Raw genomic sequence first — 22,255 nt, 5'->3', positions numbered from 1 at the left:
ATACATAGAAAGACAGATCCCTTATCATTTAGCTACAAAATAGCAGGTCAGCAACTGGAAGCCGTTAATTCCATAAATTATCTGGGAGTACGCATTAGGAGTGATTTAAAATGGAATGATCATATAAAGTTGATCGTTGGTAAAGCGGATGCCAGACTGAGATTCATTGGAAGAATCCTAAGGAAATGCAATTCGAAAAAATAGGAAGTAGGTTACAGTACGCTTGTTCGCCCACTCCTTGAATAGTGCTCAGCAGTGTGGGACCGTACCAGATAGGGTTGATAGAAGAGATAGAGAAGATCCAACGGAGAGCAGCGTGCTTCGTTACAAGATCATTTAGTAATCGCGAAAGCGTTACGGAGATGATAGATAAACTTCAGTGGAAGACTCTGCAGGAGAGACGCTCAGTAGCTCGGTACGGGCTTTTGTTGAAGTTTCGAGAACATACGTTCACCGAGGAGTCAAGCAGTATATTGCTCCCTCCTACGTAAATCTCGCAAGAGACCATGGCGGTAAAATCAGAGAGATTATAGCCCACACAGAAGCATACCGACAATCCTTTCCACGAACAATACGAGACTGGAATAGAAGGGAGAACCGATAGAGATACTCAAGGTACCCTCCGCCACACACTGTCAGGTGGCTTGCGGAGTATGGATGTAGATGTAGATGTCTTGAAAGGTGCGTATAAAATAAACATCAACAAAAGTTTACAAGGATACAGGAATATCGTCGAATTACATCAGTTGATGTTGACGGAATTAGTTTAGGAAACGAGAGATTTTAAGAAGTCGATGAGTTTTACTATTTAGGCAGCAAAATAACTGATGATGGCCGAAGTAGAGAGTACATAAAATATAGCCTGGTATTGACAAGAAGTGCGTTTTTGAAGAAAAGAGTGTTACGAAGTCTTTCCTGGAAGTATTTGTATGGAGTGTAGCCATGTACGGAAGTGAAACATGGATGCCAAACAGTTTAGACAAAAAAAGAATAGAAGCATTTGAAATGTGGTGCTACAGAAGAATGCTTAAGATTACATGGGTAGATCACATAACGAATGAGGAGATACTGAATAGAATTGGCGGGGGGGCAAGAAATTTGTGGCACAACTTGACCACAAGAAGGGCTTGGTCGGTTGGACACATCGTGAGACATCAAGGGATCACCAGTTTACTATTGGGGGGAGGCGTGTGTGTGTGTGTGTGTGTGTGTGTGTGTGTGTGTGTGTGTGTGTGTGTAGGGGCGGGGGGTAAAAATCGTAGAGGGAGACCAAAAGATGAAGGACGTAGGTTGCAGTTGTTATTGGGAGATGAAGGGGCTTGCACAGGGTAGAGTAGCATGGAGAGCTGCATCAAACCAGCCTTCGGACTGAAGACCACAACAGCAATTCGTGAAGTTCAGAACTAATCACCGAGCGAGGTGGCGCAGTGGTTAGACACTGGACTCGCATTCGGGAGGACGACGGTTCAATCCCGTCTCCGGCCATCCTGATTTAGGTTTTCCGTGATTTCCCTAAATCGCTTCAGGCAAATGCCGGGATGGTTCCTTTGAAAGGGCACGGCCGATTTCCTTCCCCATCCTTCCCTCACCCGAGCTTGCGCTCCGTCTCTAATGACCTCGTTGTTGACGGGACGTAAAACACTAATCTCCTCCTCCTCCTCCTCAGAACTAATCAACTTATCAAAGCAAAAAGGCCGTGTGGCTAGGGCCTCCCGTCGGTGCAAGTCTTTCGAGTTGCAGCCACTTCGGCGACTTACGTGTCGATGGAGATGAAATGATGATGATTAGGACAACACAACACCCAGAGCGGAGATAATCTCCGACCCAGCCGGTAATCGAACCCGGGCCGTTAAGTATGACATTCCGTCGCGCTAACCACTCACCCTCACCTACCAGAGGCGGACAATTTATCAAAGTAGTTCTATGCAACTCTGAAGTTTTTCGAGCGTCTTTAATACCCAAAATCAAGGTCATTTATTCGATGGTCCAGACGGCTGTGTGGTAAAATGTGTCCCTGCCATATGGGCAGTCCAGGTTCACTCTCTGAATGCGGTAAATTTTTAAACATAGGTGTCTTATCTAACTTTTCTGTGAAGTATAAGGTACATAAAGATAAAAAAAATGTAATTTTTTTTCTAATTTAAACTATATTTTATAAAAGATCGATAATTAAGAATTTGTATTTGCAATGGAAACTGCATTTTTGTGTATAACATCTAATTAGACGTGCAGTTTTCATAAATATGCCACGTACGTATGTGTTATTTAGCACACATTTCATGAATGTTGTATTTACATGATGTGTGAATTCGAACTAAATGAATAAAAGAAATTATGAACAAAATCAGACTCGGATTGGCGATACAAGATTCGGACGCTGCTGCTTTTCATGCATCATTTTGCATCTTACGCATCATGAAAATGCTAATAAAATAAATGCTTCTGTTTTAAACCTACATCGGTCAGAAATCGAACCTACGCTCTCATCATGGCCTGCGAGAATTCTATCACAAAGCCAACCGACTTTACTTCAGTGTTTTACACGGAGGTGACTAACAGCCATGGTATAGCGATATGCATAAATACAGCTAGCGGTAGCATCGCCTATGCAAGGTATAAAACGGGAGTGCATTGGCGGACCTGTCATTTGTACTCAGGTGGGAAGGTTGCCCACGTCATTGTAGCCGCACAGCGAAACTCAGTACACTTTGAACGAGGAACGGTACTTACAGCCAGACGAAGGGGACATTCCATATCGGAAATCGTTAGGGAATTCAGTATTCCGAGATTCAAGGTGTCAAGAATGTGCTGAGAGCACCAAATTTCAGGCATTACCTCTCATCACGGATAACGCAGTGGCCGACAGCCTTCACTTAACGACCGAGAGCAGCGGTGTTTGCGTCAGTGCTAACAGACAAGCAACACTGCTTGAAATGACGGTAGAAATGAATGTGGAACTTACGAGGAACGGATCCTTTAGCACAGTGGGAGGTAATTTTGTGCTAATGGGCAGCAGGCGACCGTCGCGAGTGCCTTTGCTAACAGCACGACATAGCCTGCAGTGCCTCTCTTGGGCTCGTATCGGTTGCACCCTACACAACTGAACAATGGTGGCCTGGTCAGATGAATCCCGATTTCAGCTGGATGGGTTCGAGGGTGGCGCAGACCCCACGAAGCCATAGACCCAGGTTGTCAGCACTATGCTAGCTGGTAGTGGTTTCCATAATGGGGTGGGCTGTGTTAACATGTAATGGACAGGGTCCTCTAGTCCACGTGAACCCATCATTGACTGGAAGTGTTCTGTGCGGCTACTTGCAGACCGTTTACAGCTATTCATGGGCTTCATGTTCGTAAACAGCGACGGAATTTTTATGGATGACAATGCCCCATGTCACCGGGCCACGATTGTTCGCGATTGTTTCAAGAACATTCTGGACAATTCGAGCGAATGATTTGGCCACCTAGAACGCCGGACACGTATCCCTTCGAACATTTATGGGATATAATCGAGAGATTAGTCCGTGCACAAAATCCTGCACTGTCAACATTTTCGCAGTTACGAGGAGCTGTATAGGCAGCATGGCTCAATATTTCTGCAGTGGATTTCCAACGTTTTGTTGAGTCCATGCCATATCGAGTTACCGTACTACGCGAGGCAAAAAAGGGCCGACACGGTATTAGGCGATGCTCCATGACTTTCGTCACGTCAGTGTAAACACGGTCGATAAGCTTCAAAGTCGGTTTTCTCGAGCATTTTTGAGAGTTCCATCTAACTGCTTTGGAAACTGATATTTAAGTCCTGAAGTTCGCGTACCATAAATATAAAAATATTACAAAAATCCGAATCAGTCTCCTTTAGAATGACCTCCACACCGTCCAATTTCGTTAACGACAGGTGTGAGGGTTCCTAGAGAGAGAGAAACGAGGCACAGCTTTTCTCACGCAGAGCAATCCTTAACTTATTCCTTGCATGCAATATTGAGAGGTCTTGTTATGACCTCAGCCTTGGGCCTGCTGGATCGTGCCCATGTACACACATCAAACAAAGATTTGCATCACCTCGGTTCCGAGAGTTCCGAAACCTGTACAGAAAATAGACATCATTTCCGCCCTTTCTATTGCTCACGGAAACCACACATTGCATGTCATCCCACCATACAGCGAGACCTTCAAAGGTAGTGGTCCAGACTGCTGTACACACCGGAACCTCTAATACCCACTAGCACCTCCTCTTGTATTGATGCATGCCTGTATTCGTCGTGACATACTATCGACAAGTTCATCAAGGCGCTGTTGGTCCAGATTGTCCCACTCCTCAATGGTGATTCGGCGTAGATCCATCAGAGTGGTTGGTGGATCACGTCATCCATATACACCACTTTTCAATCTATCCCAGGCATGTTCGATAGGGTTCCAATCTAGTCGAGCGATGTCGTTATCCTGAGGGAAGTCATTCACAAGATGGGCACGATGGGGCGCGAATTGTCGTAAACGAAGACGAATGCTTCGCCAATATGCTGCCGATATGGTTGCACTATCGGTCAGAGGATGACGTTCGCGTATCCTACAGCCGTTACGGCGCCTTCCGTGACCACCAGCGGCGTACATCGGCCCCACATAATGCCACCCCAAAACATCAGGGAACCATCACCTTGCAGCACTCGCTGGACAGTGTGTCTAAGGCGTTCAGCCTAGCCGGGTTGCCTCCAAACACGACTCCGACGATCGTCTGGTTGAAGGCATATGCGACACTCATCGGTAGAGAGAACGTGATACCAATCCTGAGCGGTCCATTCGCCGTGTTCGTGGGCCCATTTGTACCACGCTGCACGGTTTCGTAGTTGCAAAGATGGACCTCGCAGTGGACGTCCGGGAGTGAAGTTGCACATCATGCAGCCTATTGCGCACAGTTTGAGTCATAACACGACGTCCTGTGGCTCCACGAAAAGCTTTATTCGACATGGTGGCGTTGCTGTCAGGGATCCTCCCAGCCATAATCCGTAGGTAGCGGTCATCCACTGTAGTAGTAACCCTCGGGCGGCCTGAGCGAGTCATGTCATCGACAGTTCCTGTCGCTCTGTATCTCCTCCATGTCCGAACAACGTTGCCTTGGTTCACTCAAGACGCCTGGACACTTACCTTATTGAGAGCCCTTCCTGGCACAAAGTAACAATGTAGGATTCCAATTCGAAAGAAAGAGGTTGCTAACAGGTGAGAACACGAGCCGTGTACCTCCTTCGTGGTGGAATGACTAGAACTGATCGGCTATCGGACCACCTCCGTCTAATAGGCACTGCTCATGCATGGTTGTTTACATCTTATGGCGGGTTTGGCTCAAATGGCTCTGAGCACTATGGGACTTAACTTCTGAGGTCATCAGTCCCATAGAACTTAGAACTACTTAAACCTAAGGACATCACACACATCCATGCCCGTGGCAGGATTCGAACCTGCGACCGTAGCGGTTGCGCGGTTCCAGACTCACGCGCCTACAACCGCTCGGCCATCCCGGCCGGCTATGGCGGGTTTAGTGGCATTTCTGAACAGAGGGACTGTGTCTGTGCTACAATATCCACAGTCAACGTCTATCTTCAGGAGTTCTGGGAGTCGGGGTGATAGAAAACTTTTCTTTCATGTGTGTAATTTGTGGGTTTCCTGACGAGCACGATTTGTTCTCTTCGCGTTGACTGATCATCAGTTAATACGACGGGAAAGTTTACGCGGTGACAGGGTGGAGAGTAGTCTGCAGGGGCCCAGCAACCGTGAAGCGGTGCAGCGTAACGGAATTGGGCAATGTCCTGTTGCAGAGCGCACGGGAAACAAAGCGCAGACCGCCTGCACAGGGCCCCCGAAAACTGGTCCGCGCCGCAAGCAGCTCAACGAATTACCAAATTGTGGCCCACCTGGCCTCCTAACAAAACCGACTAGTTGGGCCGTTAAGGGAGCAGCTTCACATCCTGTCAGCTCATTGTCCGACAGGGCAACTCCCGGACATAATACGTTGCTGTGCAATACCTAGAAGAATGTAATGATTGCACTTCCAAAGAAGGTTGGGGCTGACAGGTGTGAACTTTACCGCGCTATCGACTTAATAAGTCATGCTTACAAAATACTGACACTAAGTAAATACAGAAGAATGGAAACGCGGGCAGAAACCGAAGTAGGAGAAAATCAGTTCGGATTTCAGAGAATGTGGGAATAAAAGAGAATAGATTACAAAAAAGTAGAACGTAAGTTTATGGCATTTACAGATTTTTTCCACGTTTATTGGATTCAGAAAATATCCTTGACTGGCCACGATTGCAATTTATTAATTTTATTCATTGCTACGATACTTCCCGCTAAAGTTGTCACCCATCTTCAGACCTGTAATTACAATGAAAATTTCAAGTAAGGAAATACACTAAAGCGCCAAAAAAACTGGTATAGGCATGCTTATTCAAAAACAGAGATGCGTAAACAGACAGTATACCGCGCTGCGGTCGGCGACGCCTATATAAGACAACAAGTGTGCGGCAGATTACCAAGATTTAAGTGAAATTGAACGCGGTGTTATAGTTGACGCACGAGCGATGGGGAACGGTATCTCTGAGGTAACGATAAAGTGGGCATTTTCCCGTACGAACATTTCAGGAGTGCACCGTGAATATCAGGAATCGGGTAAAACATAAAATCTCCGACATCGGTGCGCCCGGAAAAGGATCTTGCATGAACGGTACCAACGACCACTGTAGAGAATCGTTCAACGTGACAGAAGTCTAGTCCTTCCGGAAATTGCTGCAGATTTCAATGCTGGGCCATCAACAAGTGTCAGCGTGCGAAGCTTTAACGAAACATCACAGATATGCACTTCGGAGCGAAGTCCCACACGTGTACCCTTCATGACTGCACGACACAAAGCTTTTGCCTCGCCTGGGCCCGTCAATAGCAACACCGGACTGTTAATGACTGGAAAAATGTTGCCTCGTTTCAAATTGTATCGAGCGGATGGCGTACGGGTATGGAGACAACCTCAGGAATCCATGGACCCTGTATGTCAGCTGGGGAGTTTTCAAGCTGGTGGAAGCATTGTAACTGTGAGGGGTGTGTGTAGTTGCAGTGATATGGCACCCCTGATACATCTAGATACGACTCTGACAGGTGACACGTACGTAAGCATTCTGTATGATCACCTGCATCCATCCATGCCCTATGTGCATTACGACGGACTTGGGCATTTCCAGCAGGACAATGCGACACTCCACACGCCCAGCATTGCTACATAGTCGCTCCAGGAAAACTCTTCAGATTTGAAACACTTCCGCTGGCCATCAAACTCCCCAGATGTCAACATAATTGAGCATATGTGGGATGCCTTGCAACCTGCTCAAAAGAGATCTCCACCCCTCGTAGTGTTACGAATTTATGGACAGCCCTGCAGGATTCACGGTGTCAGTTCCCTCCAGCAGTACTTCAAACACAAGTTGAGTCCATGTCCTGCCGTGTTGCGGCACATCCACGTGCTCGCGGGGGCCGTACACGATATTAGGCAGGTGTACCAGTTTCTTTGGCTCTCTAGTGTATGGTATTATACAAAGTCCCAACACACTAGTTCTTCAACGTAAATACGCTGCGCAATGAAATTAAAGGATCACTTTTTAGAAACTCGTTAATTGTCCCCCATAGCGACGTATAAGTTTGAAATTTGGCACAAAGGTTCCTACAACCTTTCTCTTCAAAGGTTTAAGCGTGGCGCCTGCCACGCCATCCTAGGGATCAGAGACGCTGCAAGCAGCAACCTGTCGACCCACGCGAAAAAAGGTCACAGCTGAAAAGTTCATGTAAGCTGGGTTATGATGTCACATTGGCACCGAATGGACGTGTCACACGATCGTCCTCTTACGCACAACTCATTCCCTCTTTTGCCGCCTCTACGATGGAGGTCAGAAAAACGACACCCAGCTTTGAAATTACGCGGGAAATATATCAGACACGCAGCCGCTCACAATCGGCAAGAAAAGGCCTCAGGGGGTGGCACGAAGTGCATCAATGAAACCGCCCTTTCCCTTGGGACGTTGATTCCCACAAAGTTTACTGTAGAAAACGATATTTCCAGTGCATAAGCAACTGGACGACGTTGTTGACAACACTCGACACTGCAGACACCCACTGGACGATTCAGCCTTACTCTAAGGACACAGTCGACCTGCAACCTCAATGTACATAATGTGTCTCCTTTGGAGCGCAGCGCGACCGCAGTTTTTGCTCTGGTATACAAGATGGAGCCACTAGCGACCGTTCAAAACTATTCGACGAAATTTGAACGTGATCTGAAGCATCATAGTGGTTTTATGTTTTTTCAACACTTGTGTTTAGAGCGCTTAGAGCTCTCCTGTGGCGACATAACAGGAGGGGGGTGGGGGTGGGGGTGTTATGTTATGCTAGATATTTATGTGCGTGAATAAATTGGCAAAGGGTCCCTTAAGATCCCCAACTCGGCAATACTCTGGGTGCCACCCTCGCACCTTTGTTGAGCACTTTAAAAGTGTCGCTGTCCGAAACTTCAGCACCAGTTTCGCGACCTTCTCTAGCACATGAAGGTAGGCAAACCCCACCTAGGGGATTTCGAAGGCCTTACTTAAATACACAGGTCTTAGAGCAGCCACGAGACTACACTACGTGATCAAAAGTATCCGGACACCTGGCTGAAAATGACTTACAAGTTCGTGGCCCCCTCCATCGGTAATACTAGCATTCTGTATGGTGTTGGCCCACCTTTAGCCTTGATGACGGCTTCCACTCTCGCAGGCATACGTGTAATCATATGCTAGATGGTTCCTTCGGGAATGGCAGCCCATTCTTAACGGAGTGCTGCAGTGAGAAGAGGTATCGATGTCGGTCGGTAAGGCCTGGCACGAAGTCGGCGTTCCAAAACATCCCAAAGGTGTTCTACAGGACTCTGTGCAGGACAGTCCATTACAGGGATGTTATTGTCCGCCATAGGCCGTGCATTATGAACAGGTGCTCGAGCGTGTTGAAAGATGCAATCGCCAACCCCGAATTACTCTTCAACAGTGGGAAGCAAGAAGATACTTAAAACATCAATTTAGGCCTGTGCTACGATAGTGCCAAGCAAAACAACAAGGGGTGCTAGCCCACTCCATGAAAAAAACCGTAACACCACCGCCTCCGAATTTTACTGTTGGCACTACTCACGCTGGCAGATGACGTTCACGTGTATTCGCCATACCCACACCCTGCCATCGGATCGCCACATTGTGTACCGTCATTCGTCACCCCACATAACGCTTTTACATTGTTCAATCGTTCAATGATTACGCTCCTTACACCAAGCGAGGCGTGGTTTGGCATTTACCGGCGTGATTTGTGACCTATGAGCAGCCGCTCGACCATGAAATCCAAGTTCTCTCACCTTCCCCCTAACTGTCATAGTAGTTGCAGTGAACCCTGATGCAATTTGGAATTCCTGTGCGATAGTCTGGATAGATGTCCGCCTATTACACATTACGACCCTCTTCAACTGTCGGCGGTCTCTGTCAGTCAACAGACGAGGTCGGCCTGTACGCTGTTGTGCTGTACGTGTCCCTTCACGTTTCCACTTCACCATCACATTGGAAACAGTGGACCTAGGGATGTTTAGGCGTGTGGAAATCTCGCGTACTGAAGTATGACACAAGTGACACCCAATCTCCTGACCATCTTGGAAGTTCGTGAGTTCCGCTGAGCGCCCCATTCTGCTCTCTCAAGATGTCTAATGACTACTGACAAGGGAATCTCCCCATCGCACCCCCCTCAGATTTAGTTGTAAGTTGGCACAGTGGATAGGCCTTGAAAAACTGAACACAGATCAATCGATAAAACAAGAAGAAGTTGTGTGGAACTATGAAAAAAAATAAGCAAAATATACAAACTGAGTAGTCCATGCGCAAGATAGGCAAAATCAAGGAGAGCTGGCGCTCAGGAGCGCCGTGGTCCCGTGATTAGCGTGAGCAGCTGCGGAACGAGAGGTCCTTGGTTCAAATCTTCCTTCGAGTGGAAAGTTTAATTTTTTATTTTCGGACAATTATTATCTGTCCGTCCGTCCTTCCGATGCGAGGTAACTGCGCCGTAGTATGGGGACGCTACACCTAAACAAACATCGAAACACACGACGTCAGTCGACTACAGCGCATGGAAGAGAGAGTATTCCCGCTAACGAGGCTGCGTGGCTGGCAGTTGACTGTTCGCTACTTTGGACGAGAGTGCATTAAATACGTTAGATGTATTCCGTGGGCAATATGAGTCCAGCAAATATAGCTCGCGACTGCAATAACAATCGCACGTTTTGCGGTGCGGTCGCAAAACACAGACACTAAACTTGTTACGGACAGATCATAACTTTGCGAAAATCAACTTTTTACTCGAGGGAAGACTTGAACCAAGGACCTCTCGTTCCGCAGCTGCTCACGGCGATCCTGAGTACATACTATCCTTGATGTTGCCTATCTTACGCATGGACTACTCAGTTTGTATATTTTGCTTTTTTTTTTTTTCATAGTTCCACACAACTTCTTCCTGTTTTCTCGATTGACCTGTGTTCAGTTTTTCAAGGCCTATCGACTGTGCCAACTTATAACTACGTCTGAGGGGGGGGGGGGGGGGTGCGATGGGGAGGTTCCCTCGTGAGGTCGCTGATATGGAGCACCTGGCAGTAGGTGGCAGCACAATGCACCTAATATGAAAACGTATGTTTTCGGCGGTGTCCGGATACTTTTGATCGTATAGAGTTAAGTGTCATCGCTACCGACAGGTAAATTTTTTAAATGCCGAACAAACGTGTGTGGTGGCACAGATGGTGCTACTGAACTGTCAGACTTAGATGGACCTTTTGCCACTTTATACACGCACATGGTAACGTTGCAGCCCCCCGTGAACATGCGACAGAGGGGCGCGAAACAGAAGCGCTGGAAAAGTATAAAACCTACTTGCTACTTCGGATCCAAATTTCGTCGAATGCTTTTGAACGGTCCCTACTGGTTGCACCCTGTCTACCAGAGCAGAAATTGATGTCGCACTGCTCTCTACATCTACATCTACATTTATACTCCGCGAGCCACCCAACGGTGTGTGGCGGAGGGCACTTTACGTGCCACTGTCATTACCTCCCTTTCCTGTTCCAGTCGCGTATGGTTCGCGGGAAGAACGACTGTCTGAAAGCCTCCGTGCGCGCTCTAATCTCTCTAATTTTACATTCGTGATCTCCTCGGGAGGTGTAAGTAGGGGGAAGCAATATATTCGATACCTCATCCAGAAACGCACCCTCTCGAAACCTGGCGAGCAATCTACACCGCGATGCAGAGCGCCTCTCTTGCAGAGTCTGCCACTTGAGTTTATTAAACATCTCCGTAACGCTATCACGGTTACCAAATAACCCTGTGACGAAACGCGCCGCTCTTCTTTGGATTTTCTCTATCTCCTCCGTCAAACCGATCTGGTACGGATCCCACACTGATGAGCAATACTCAAGTATAGGTCGAACGAGTGTTTTGTAAGCCACCTCCTTTGTTGATGGACTACATTTTCTAAGCACTCTCCCAATGAATCTCAACCTGGTACCCGCCTTACCAACAATTAATTTTATATGATCATTCCACTTCAAATCGTTCCGCACGCATACTCCCAGATATTTTACAGAAGTAACTGCTACCACTGTTTGTTCCGCTATCATATAATCATATAATAAAGGATACTTCTTTCTATGTATTCGCAATACATTACATTTGTCTATGTTAAGGGACAGTTGCCACTCCCTGCACCAAGTGCCTATTCGCTGCAGATCTTCCTGCATTTCGCTACAATTTTCTAATGCTGCAACTTCTCTGTATATACAGCATCATCCGCGAAAAGCCGCATGGAACTTCCGACACTATCTACTAGGTCATTTATATATATTGTGAAAAGCAATGGTCCCATAACACTCCCCTGTGGCACGCCAGAGGTTACTTTAACGTCTGTAGACGTCTCTCCATTGAGAACAACATGCTGTGTTCTGTTTGCTAAAAACTCTTCAATCCAGCCACACAGCTAGTCTGATATTCCGTAGGCTCTTACTTTGTTTATCAGGCGACAGTGCGGAACTGTATCAAACGCCTTCCGGAAGTCAAGAAAAATAGCATCTACCTGGGAGCCTGTATCTAATATTTTCTGGGTCTCATGAACAAATAAAGCGAGTTGGGTCTCACACGATCGCTGTTTCACGAATCCATGTTGATTCCTACATAGTAGATTCTGGGTTTCCAAAAACGACATGATACTCGAGCAAAAAACATGTTCTCCAAAGTGGTCATATCACGTTCAGTGTGTTAGTAGCCCCACGTTGCCTTGAATGTACGGTTGAATCGGCCACGGGGTGGCAACCGTGTCAGACGTTGCGAAGAACGTCATTCTCTCGCACACCACACCATACCGCACTGCAAACCGCGAAATGTGTATAAGTGCACGCCGAAAGATAAGCCCCACGTTGCCTTGAATGTACGGTTGAATCGGCCACGGGGTGGCAACCGTGTCAGACGTTGCGAAGAACGTCATTCTCTCGCACACCACACCATACCGCACTGCAAACCGCGAAATGTGTATATGTGCACGCCGAAAGATAAGGTGTGCTTTCATTGACGCCCTCAACGCTACCCACCGAAGCCTTTTCATGTCGATTCCGAGCGGCCGTGTGTCTGAAATGTTTCCCTCGGCTACCCACAAGTAAACCGTGTGATTTCACAGAAGTGACAAAAGCAGGAGTGAATTGTGGGTAGGAGGGATGTGATGGTCTGTTCATGGTATGACACGTTCACGGTGTCTTTACGCAGGATTGTGAAATTTGGTGTGAATGTGACATGAACCCACCTTAAAGTTCACAGGAAATTCTGAGCTTCTTTTTTTTTTCCGCGTACGCCGACACCTTTCTGTTCGAAGCATCGTTGAGGCGAAGGGTAAGATCGCAACGCGTCAGCCTGTAGCCTTTAGCAGCACTACAGAGGAAGGTTGCTGCCACCTTTGAGCCAAATATGCGTCGCTATGGGAGACAGTTACGGCGTTATTAAAAAGTGATCCTTTCATTTTGTTGCGCAGTGTACGTACCACACGATAAAAATTTTTTCCGTGTACATTGATTATAAAACAAAGGTATGATACAAAATCCCAGTGCAATAGTTCCACAACATGATTATATAACACAGGATAAAAGAAATTTACTTGTACACTACTGCATTGGCACTTCGTACCATATCATTTTTTCTTGAATAAAAGAAAGCTGACGACTCACCTCCATCCATTTCCGATCTGCTCCACTGGAGACTCTCCGGCACCTGCAGATCCCCTGTAACACACACAACACCCAGTCACTCACACTATTTAGTGACACATGCATCTTTATTATAAGGTTGATAACACTGACCAACCAAAAAAAAATTTTTTTTTGAATGTTTCCTGCTCTTCATGAATCAATTCTTACTAATGTTGGGTCGAGGAAAATGAATATGAGAATGAAAAATTTTCCTTAGCTCTAGTTTCTGTGGTTCACACTAGGTGGAAGTATTTTACATTAACGGATTAAGAGAAAAAGATACATTTTAATTACATATGCTAACAACACTGAATGCGCATTTGAATTTTTTTAGATGGTAATTACACTTTAAGAGTTCTAAATTTCCGAAATTCTTCGCAAGTGTTTGGGTCTGTAGAGAATCATATGGTGGCTACGTGAGATCGTCGTCTTTTAGCTTGCTTCCCGTAACGGAGTTCTGGAGCATTCCTACACATAGACCAACCGTAATTCGCATGCACTGCTTCATTCCAATGGCCCTAATATCTTTGTTCGATAACAGAAATGTCCTGATGGAATCTTTCTCCGTGTTCATCACTGACTGCTCCACAACTAGGAGGGAAAAAGTCTAAATGGGAATGGAGAAAATGGACTTTAGAGAACATGTTGCATCCAAGGTTATGGTATTTTTGTAGGAACACTGTCACCTACTCAGTGTAGTTATCATATCTCTTGTTACCTAAAAATGCACGAACAACTCCCTTGAAGGCTTCCCGAGCTTCTTTTTCTTTCCCTTCCAAAATTTGGTCAAATGATGATCCTTTACAAATTCTCGAATTTGTGGCCCGATAAAAGTACCTTCCTTAACTGTTGTATCACTTAATTTCGGAAATTTCTCTCTTATTTACTTAAAGGTCCGTTCTTCTTGGTTCATACCTTTGAAAACATTTTTCATCAAACCCAGCTTGATATGCAGGGCTGGAGGAAGAACATCTTTTGGGTCCACGAGAGGCTGGGCAACGACATTTTTCTCGCTCTGGTTAAGATTTATTGAGGGCAAGACTGCTTTAATATATTGCGATTTCCTATCCCTACTGCCCCACAAACATAAGAGGCAGAAATGGTTTGTTTATCCCAGTTCCATTCCTAAGAGTATGGTAATGGATTTTGGATAATAACAGACTTTCCTTTTGTGTTCATGATATTTGATTGAGTCCAAGAGGGCTGTCATATATGTATATGTCTCCTTCATGTGAACTGCAAGACCAACAGGAACAGAAGAAATCCGGCCGCGGTGGTCTCGCGGTTCTAGGCGCGCAGTCCGGAACCGTGCGACTGCTACGGTCGCAGGTTCGAATCCTGCCTCGGGCATGGACGTGTGTGATGTCCTTAGGTTAGTTAGGTTTAAGTAGTTCTAAGTTCTAGGGGCCTGATGACCACAGCAGTTGAGTCCCATAGTGCTCAGAGCCATTTGAACCATTTTCGAACAGAAGAAAAATGGTTGCCATTGTGAAGTAACACAGCTTTCAAACTAAGCTTGGAGGATTATTATTTATTTGTAATTTCTGCTACTAGTCACTTTTTCATTTTTTGTTTTATGTTTAATCTAGCGTATACGACGCGTTTAGAACATGTTCTGTTCACCATCAGTAGTTTATACATACAGAGAATTTCTCTGTAAAATAAAAAAGTGACTGGTAGGAGAAATTACAAATAAATAACTATCCCACACAGTCACAGTTCACAAACACACCCATTATGGCCGAAAATAATAAAGCTTGGAGGAGTCTTTGAATAGCATCTAAGGATAATGATTCAGATTCAAAGATTAATGTCGCGGCAAACAACAAGATTGTTTTTCTTCTCCACAAAGGAAAGCAGGTCCATGTGACGTTTTCTGTACTGTGAGGCTGTGACATCACTTTCGAGAACATTCGTTTGTTGAAGTCGAGACCCAAGAATTTCTGCCTTCTCCTTTGACAGGTCAATGTCTCTAATGAGATCACTCAATTCCGCTTGACTCAATCTGTGTAGTTTATCATCTTTCCCCTCAAAATCAGGGTCACGGGATGTGGAAGGCTTGTTTGGTTCTTTTTCTTCTTCTTGTTCCGCACTGTCTTCATTTTCTACTTCAAACACACAATTTTCGGGTAGACTAGGATCTGGTAAACTATCTGAATGCGGAGTGTGTCGATTAGCAGATCGAAAATTCGGATACTGAACTGTTCTTCTTTTCTTCATAGGCAACCCTGTCTTTATAGGTAGTAGAAATAGCAGTCATTTGCATGGTTTGTAGGTTACCACCAAACCACAGGCACAGCAAAAGCCATAGATCGTTTCTTATTTTTCAGCCATTCTCAAAATATAACTAAACATGCGTTGCAACATATATGTGGAGCCAAAGGCTTACCCTGGCCCCTACTTTCATACTGAAATAATGTTGATAGGCATTCTTCAAAAAAGGCGGCAGACTGCGTTTCTGTGAGGAGAATTCTATTTCACCACAAATGTAACAAAAATTACCTTATTTACACATTTTCGTGGCATTTTTATGTATTTTGCACTACAAAAGCACTCTAAAACCAGAAATTCTGCATTAATTACTGCAGAAACTATGTGAAACAACAGCTTAAGAGCATCTGTGTTTTGTTATTGGACAAGTGTGCCAGCTCCGAAAACAAAATTCTCCCCAAACTGAAAATGTTGACTATAAAAATGATATGTCACTTTATCTCCAATGCAAGAGCTAATGTGTCATTTTTACGGTGTTTTTCAACTCAGTTGATGGAGACACATAATAATTAATTATTTTTGATACATTTTCATTGTTGGCTAGTGTAATCTAAAACAGCCGCACGTACGGTTTAAAAAAGTTTATTTGAATCATACCATTAAAGGTTTCGGATTTCCCATAAACGCAGTTTCAGATGGCTCTTACAGATTTACTTGCTTTGCTGCGGGATCCTCGTTTCACAGTCTTCATTAGTTTTGTGCAATAGGATAAACAAAAAAGTTTTTCGTTCGAAGCTTGGTAAACTGACGATATATCTCTTTTTTTTTTACTTCGCCGAAATATACAAGAAATGAACGTTAATAAAACGAGAAATATGACGACAGCTGTAGTGGTGTAAGATGCTGTGAGACGTATTCGTCGTGTACTTGTGTTATACATATTAAAATTTCTAAATTTTGCCACGTGTATTAAGTGAATGCTGTTAAAACCTCGGAAAACTCGTTGAATCGACACCACCCTATGTTTTAAGGCATCATGCATTACTTAACGTGTCCCAGCTTTACTTAAGTAACAAGAGTATTAGAATGAAATTTTCACTCTGCAGCGAAGTGTGCGCTGATTTTGAAACTTCCTGGCAGATTAAAACTGTGTGCCGAGTTCGAGTCTCGGTTCGGCACACAGTTTTAATGTGCCAGGAAGTTTCAAAATCAGCGCACACTCCGGTGCAGAGTGAAAATTTCATTCTAGAACCATCCCCAAGGCTTGCCTCCGCAATATTCTTTCTTCCGGTAGTGCTAGTCCTGCAAATTTCGCAGGAGAACTTCTGTTAAGTTTGGAAGGTAGGAGACGAGGTACTGGCGGAATTAAAGCTGTGAGGACGGGGCGTGAGTCGTGGTTACAGCCGGCACGGTAGCTCAGCGTGTTCGGTCAGAGAGCCGGTTGGCCTCTGTAATAAAAAAACTGAGTGGAAGGATAAACCACCGAACTTGAACAGGATCAGGATGTCTTGCGACGTCCGCAACGACAAAAAAAAAAAAAAAAAAAAAAAAAAAAAAAACAAAAAAAAAAAAAAACAAGGGCATTAGTTTTGAAGACGCTGGTCGTACTAGGCGCTATGCTTCATCGTTACGTATTCGATAAGCGACGTAATTAATTTAAAGGCCGAAAAGAAAAAAATTAAATTGTATACAATAAATACTAACACGACATTCTGCTGAATTGCCAAGAATTAAGCTCCCGTTACAAACTTCTAGGACTGGTACAGGCGAGTGACTAAATAATATTATGAATAGGGATCCATGTCTGCAAATGAACCGCTTCCGTTCTACGACGGTTTCTATCCAGATGTTTAACTCATCCACTTCTGCTATAGGAATTAAATTAGGCGTGACGCAGTACAATCATTAGGTAACAAGCCGAAAGGAAACATAACGAAACATCCATCACTTAAGTACATTTATATTAACACGTACACATTATGTGTTTACATTATTCCAAACAAACCAGCTCCCGGTACCTACAGAACAGTGGTGATGCATTACAACAGCGGCTCGATACGGCGACCACGAACGTTGTTACAGACACTGTGCCTACGAAGGACGTTCTGGTACTTACTGTCCGTCCCACCTAGTGTCTCTTCAGTTTCCACTGCCGCTGTCAGAACTCGTGCCAGCAGATTTGCCTTTGTCTCTACAGGAGTGTCGCAAATTCCATAAGACCACTCACGAAGTAGTTCACGTCATCCTGTATATACAGGGTGGTCCAGTGATCGTGACCGGGCCAAATATCTCTCGAAATAAGCGTCAAACGAAAAAACTACAAAGAACGAAACTCGTCTAGCTTGAAGGGGGAAACCAGATGCGCTATGGTTGGCCCGCTAGGTGGCGCTGCCATAGGTCAAACGGATATCAACTGCGTTTTTTTTAAAATAGGAACCCCCATTTTTCATTACATATTCGTGTAGTACGTAAAGAAATATGAAGTTTCTCGTTGGACATTTTTCGCTTTGTGATAGATGGCGCTGTAATAGTCACAAACATATGGCTCACAATTTTAGACGAACAGTTGGTAACAAGTAGGTTTTTAAAATTAAAATACAGAACGTAGGTACGTTTGAACATTTTATTTCCGTTGTTCCAATGTGATATGTGTACCTTTGTGAACTTATCATTTCTGAGAACGCATGCTGTTACAGCGTGATTACCTGTAAATACCACATTAATGCACTAAATGCTCAAAATGATGTCAGTCAACTTCAATGCATTTGGCAATACGTGTAACGACATTCCTCTCAACAGCGAGTAGTTCGCCTTCCGTAATGTTCGCACATGCACTGACAATGCACTGACGCATGTTGTCAGGCGTTGTCGGTGGATCACGATAGCAAATATCCTTCAACTTTCCCACAGAAAGAAATCCGGGGACGTCAGATGCGGTGAACGTGCGGGCCACAGTATGGTTCTTCGACGACCAATCCACCTGTCATGAAATATGCTATTCAATACCGCTTCTACCGCACGCGAGCTATGTGCCGGACATCCATCAAGTTTGAAGTACATCGCCATTCTGTCATGAAGTGAAACTTCTTGTAGTAACATCGGTAGAACGTTACGTAGGAAATCAGCATACATTGCACCATTTAGAGCCGGCCGCGGTGGTCTCGCGGTTAAGGCGCTCAGTCCGGAACCGCGCGACTGCTACGGTCGCAGGTTCGAGTCCTGCCTCGGGCATGGATGTGTGTGATGTCCTTAGGTTAGTTAGGTTTAGGTAGTTCTAAGTTCTAGGGGACTGATGACCACAGAAGTTGAGTCCCATAGTGCTCAGAGCCATTTTAACCATTTAAAATGCCATCGTTAAAATGGTGGCCAATTATCCTTCCTCCCATAATGCCGCACCGTACATTAACCCGCCAAGGTCACTGATGTTCCACTTGTCGCAGCCATCGTGGATTTTCCGTTGCCCAGTAGTGCATATTATGTCGGTTTACGTTACCGCTGTTGGTGAATGACGCTTCCTCGCTAAATAGAACGCCTGCAAAAGATCTGTTATCGTCCCGTAATTTCTCTTGTGCCCAGTGGCAGAACTGTACACGACGTTAAAAGTCGTCGGCATGCAATTCCTGGTGCATAGAAATATGGTACGGGTGCAATCGATGTTGCTGTAACATTCTCAACACCGACGTTTTTGAGGTTCCCGGTTCTCGCTCAATTTGTATGTTGCTGATGTGCAGATTAGCCGCGACAGCAGCTAAAACACCTGCTTGGGCATCATCATTTGTTGCAGGTCGTGGTTTAAGTTTCACATGTGACTGAACAGTTCCTGTTTCCTTAAATAACGTAACTATCCGGCGAAAGGTCCGCACACTTGAATGATGTCGTCCAGGATACCGAGCAGCATACATAGCACACGCCCGTTGGGCATTTTTTGATCACAATAGCGATACATCAACATGATATCGACCTTTTCCGCAGTTGGTATACGGTCCATTTTAACACGCGCCAGATGGGGATGAAATGATGATGAAGACAACACAACACCCAGTCCCTGAACTGTGAAAATCTCCGAAGCAGCCGAGAATCGAACCCGGGCCCGTAGGACGGCAATCCGTCACGCTGACCACTCAGCTATCGGGGTAGACTGTGACGTACAGACAGACGTTAATGATGCGGATGGTTAGGGAAAGAAGTGAGGCTCAAGTGACTGAAAATTTAGTTGCTGGTTGCAAGGAACGGTCGATTATGTCTTTTTTGTATGATATAGTTTTTGTCAGTTAAAATAAATGACCTCCCGTCGGGTAGACCGTTCGCCGGGTGCAAGTCTTTCGATTTGACGTCACCTCGGCGACTTGCGCATCGATCGGGATGAAGTGGTTATTTTGAGGACAACACAACACTCAGTCCCTGAGCGGTGAAAATCTCCGACCCAGCCGGGAATCGAACCCGGGTCCTTAGGATTGACATTCTGTCGCGCTGACCACTTCTTTTTTTATTTATTTTTTTTCTTGACTGTATGTACCTCAAAAAAAGAAAACCAAAATTACATTACTTACAACGCCCACAGGGGCATTTAAACAGTTTCATACAAGACTGGCACGGGAAAAGACTGATTCATGTTACAATACGAAATACCTTCTTCCATCCACCTTGGAGAATGAAGGAAAAAGGATATGGAAAACGTGCTCGAATTGTTGAAAGATGGGGAAGGAAATCGGCCGTGACGTTTCCAAAGGAACGATCTCGTCATTTGCCTTACGCGATTTAGGAAAATCTCAAGCAACCTAAATCTGGAGGGTCGGAAGGGGATTTGAACCATCGTCCTCCCATATGTACAAAAATGTTCAAATGCGTGTGAAATTTTATGGGACTTAACTGCTAAGGTCATCAGTCCCTAAGCTTACACACTACCTAACCTAAATTATCCTAAGGACAAACACACACACTCATGCCCGAGGGAGGACTCGAACCTCCGCCGGGACCAGCCGTACAGTCCATGACTGCAGCGCCTGAGACCGCTCGGCCTCCTGAATGCGAGTACAGTGTGCTAACCACATTTTTTTACGTTAACCTCTTTTTTTGAGATAATACTTTTATTAGATGAATAAGAAAGGCCCATAATCTTCTAGAAAACGAGTGAAAAAAAACTGAAAGCAACTGGAAGTGAACCTTTTACCTTTATTTTTTTTTGTTTTGATTCGTTTTTTTCTGTTATTATTATTAGGATAAAGGCGTCTTTCAGTTACGACAAGGGAAATATGTATTATCCGGACACAGGAGGAGCCGTAGCTCGATTGTGCGAGGTAGGTAGCAGGTGAGGATCTTCTGCACTAGCAGTCACACCTCTAACGCCGATCCACATGCGAAACGGTGTTCGTCAGTACCCACGAGGTGGCAACGTGGGCAAAGGGGGGAATCCGTCATCCCAATAGCATGCAGCCTTTGTCGTGTTACAACTCTCCCGTTCACAATCTGGTACCACGTAGCTCGTACCCGCGTGGGGATTTAATTAATGTCATATGACTAGCGCCTCCCGTCGGGTAGACCGTTCGCCGACTGCAAGTCTTTCGATTTGACGCCACTTCGGCGACTTGCGCGTCGATGGGGTTGAAATGATGATGAGGAGGACAACACAACACCCTGAGCGGAGAAAATTTCCGACCCAGCCGGTGTCGCGCTGACCACTCAGCTACCGGGGTCTGACTGTTATCAGTTGAAACACGCATTACTTTAACAACTGTTCTTGTTATTTTCTGGCAACTAAATGAAGTATGTTCTCGCATAACAAAGTAAGAACTACAGGCGGAAAGGTCTGTTGTTCCCTATGAAGAGATAGATATTTGTTTTAAATTATAAACTGTGAGAGGAGCCCAATATATGTAAAGTATAAGGTACAAATTACTCTGTGCATCAATTTTCAAATAATTTTATATGTAGACAGTTATTTTCCAAAGTCTGGATCTACAACAGGTACATAAATATTTTAAATTATAGCATCCGATAAACGCGTAGATAAGGATAATGTGCGAAGTGTAAATTAATCTGGTACTGAATCTTAGAAATCAAATATAGAAGGGCAGTCACGGCGCTAAAGTGCGATATTGGAAATCCCTCCCCCTCCACCCTCCCGCCACCACACCACATCTGATATCTTGGTTGTGGTGAGATTCAACTGTAGCAAAGCCTAATGTTTACGCTTGCACCTTATTTAACCGCATTTTAATATATTTAACGCATAAAAGCTAAAACCTCGGAGTAAATTCAGGCCAGCCGGTGTGGCCGAGCGGTTCTAAGCGCTTCAGTCTGGAACCGCGCGACCGCTACGGTCGTAGGTTGGAATCCTGCCTCGGGCATGGATGTGTGTGATGTCCTTGGGTTAGTTAAGTTTAAGTACTTCTAAGTTCAAGGGGACTGATGACCTCAGATGTTAAAACCTATAGTGCTCAGAGCCATTTGAACCATTTGAAGTAAATTCAGAAAACGTATATTGGACAATGGGCAATCATCCAATGGCGTGATGTAATTACATACATATATCATAAATAAACTACGAAAAATGTAAGGGGGTCTACTACGTAATCTGGCACAATTAGGCTCTATATCTAACGGTATGTAAGCATAGTAGTCTCATTCATGTGAAACACTAGGTACTACAGGGTGATCCATTGATCGTGACCGGGCCAAATATCTCACGAAATAAGCGTCAAACGAAAAAACTACAAAGAACTAAAC

The 22,255-nt window shown here is 45.0% G+C and overlaps 1 protein-coding gene across 1 annotated transcript in view; it reads right to left on the bottom strand.

The window, feature by feature from the left end:
• Positions 1–22,255, bottom strand: part of LOC124553767 (insulin-like growth factor 2 mRNA-binding protein 1) — an 885,110-nt gene that overhangs the window by 564,593 nt on the left and 298,262 nt on the right. The window contains 1 exon segment of the mRNA XM_047127703.1: positions 13,298–13,351. Coding sequence (XP_046983659.1) covers positions 13,298–13,351 — 54 coding nt within the window.

Source organism: Schistocerca americana, chromosome 11 (assembly GCF_021461395.2).
Source record: "Schistocerca americana isolate TAMUIC-IGC-003095 chromosome 11, iqSchAmer2.1, whole genome shotgun sequence".
Classification (NCBI taxonomy): Eukaryota; Metazoa; Arthropoda; class Insecta; order Orthoptera; family Acrididae; genus Schistocerca; species Schistocerca americana.
Note: the sequence above shows the minus strand (reverse complement) of the source record. Positions and strands in the feature narration are given on the sequence as shown.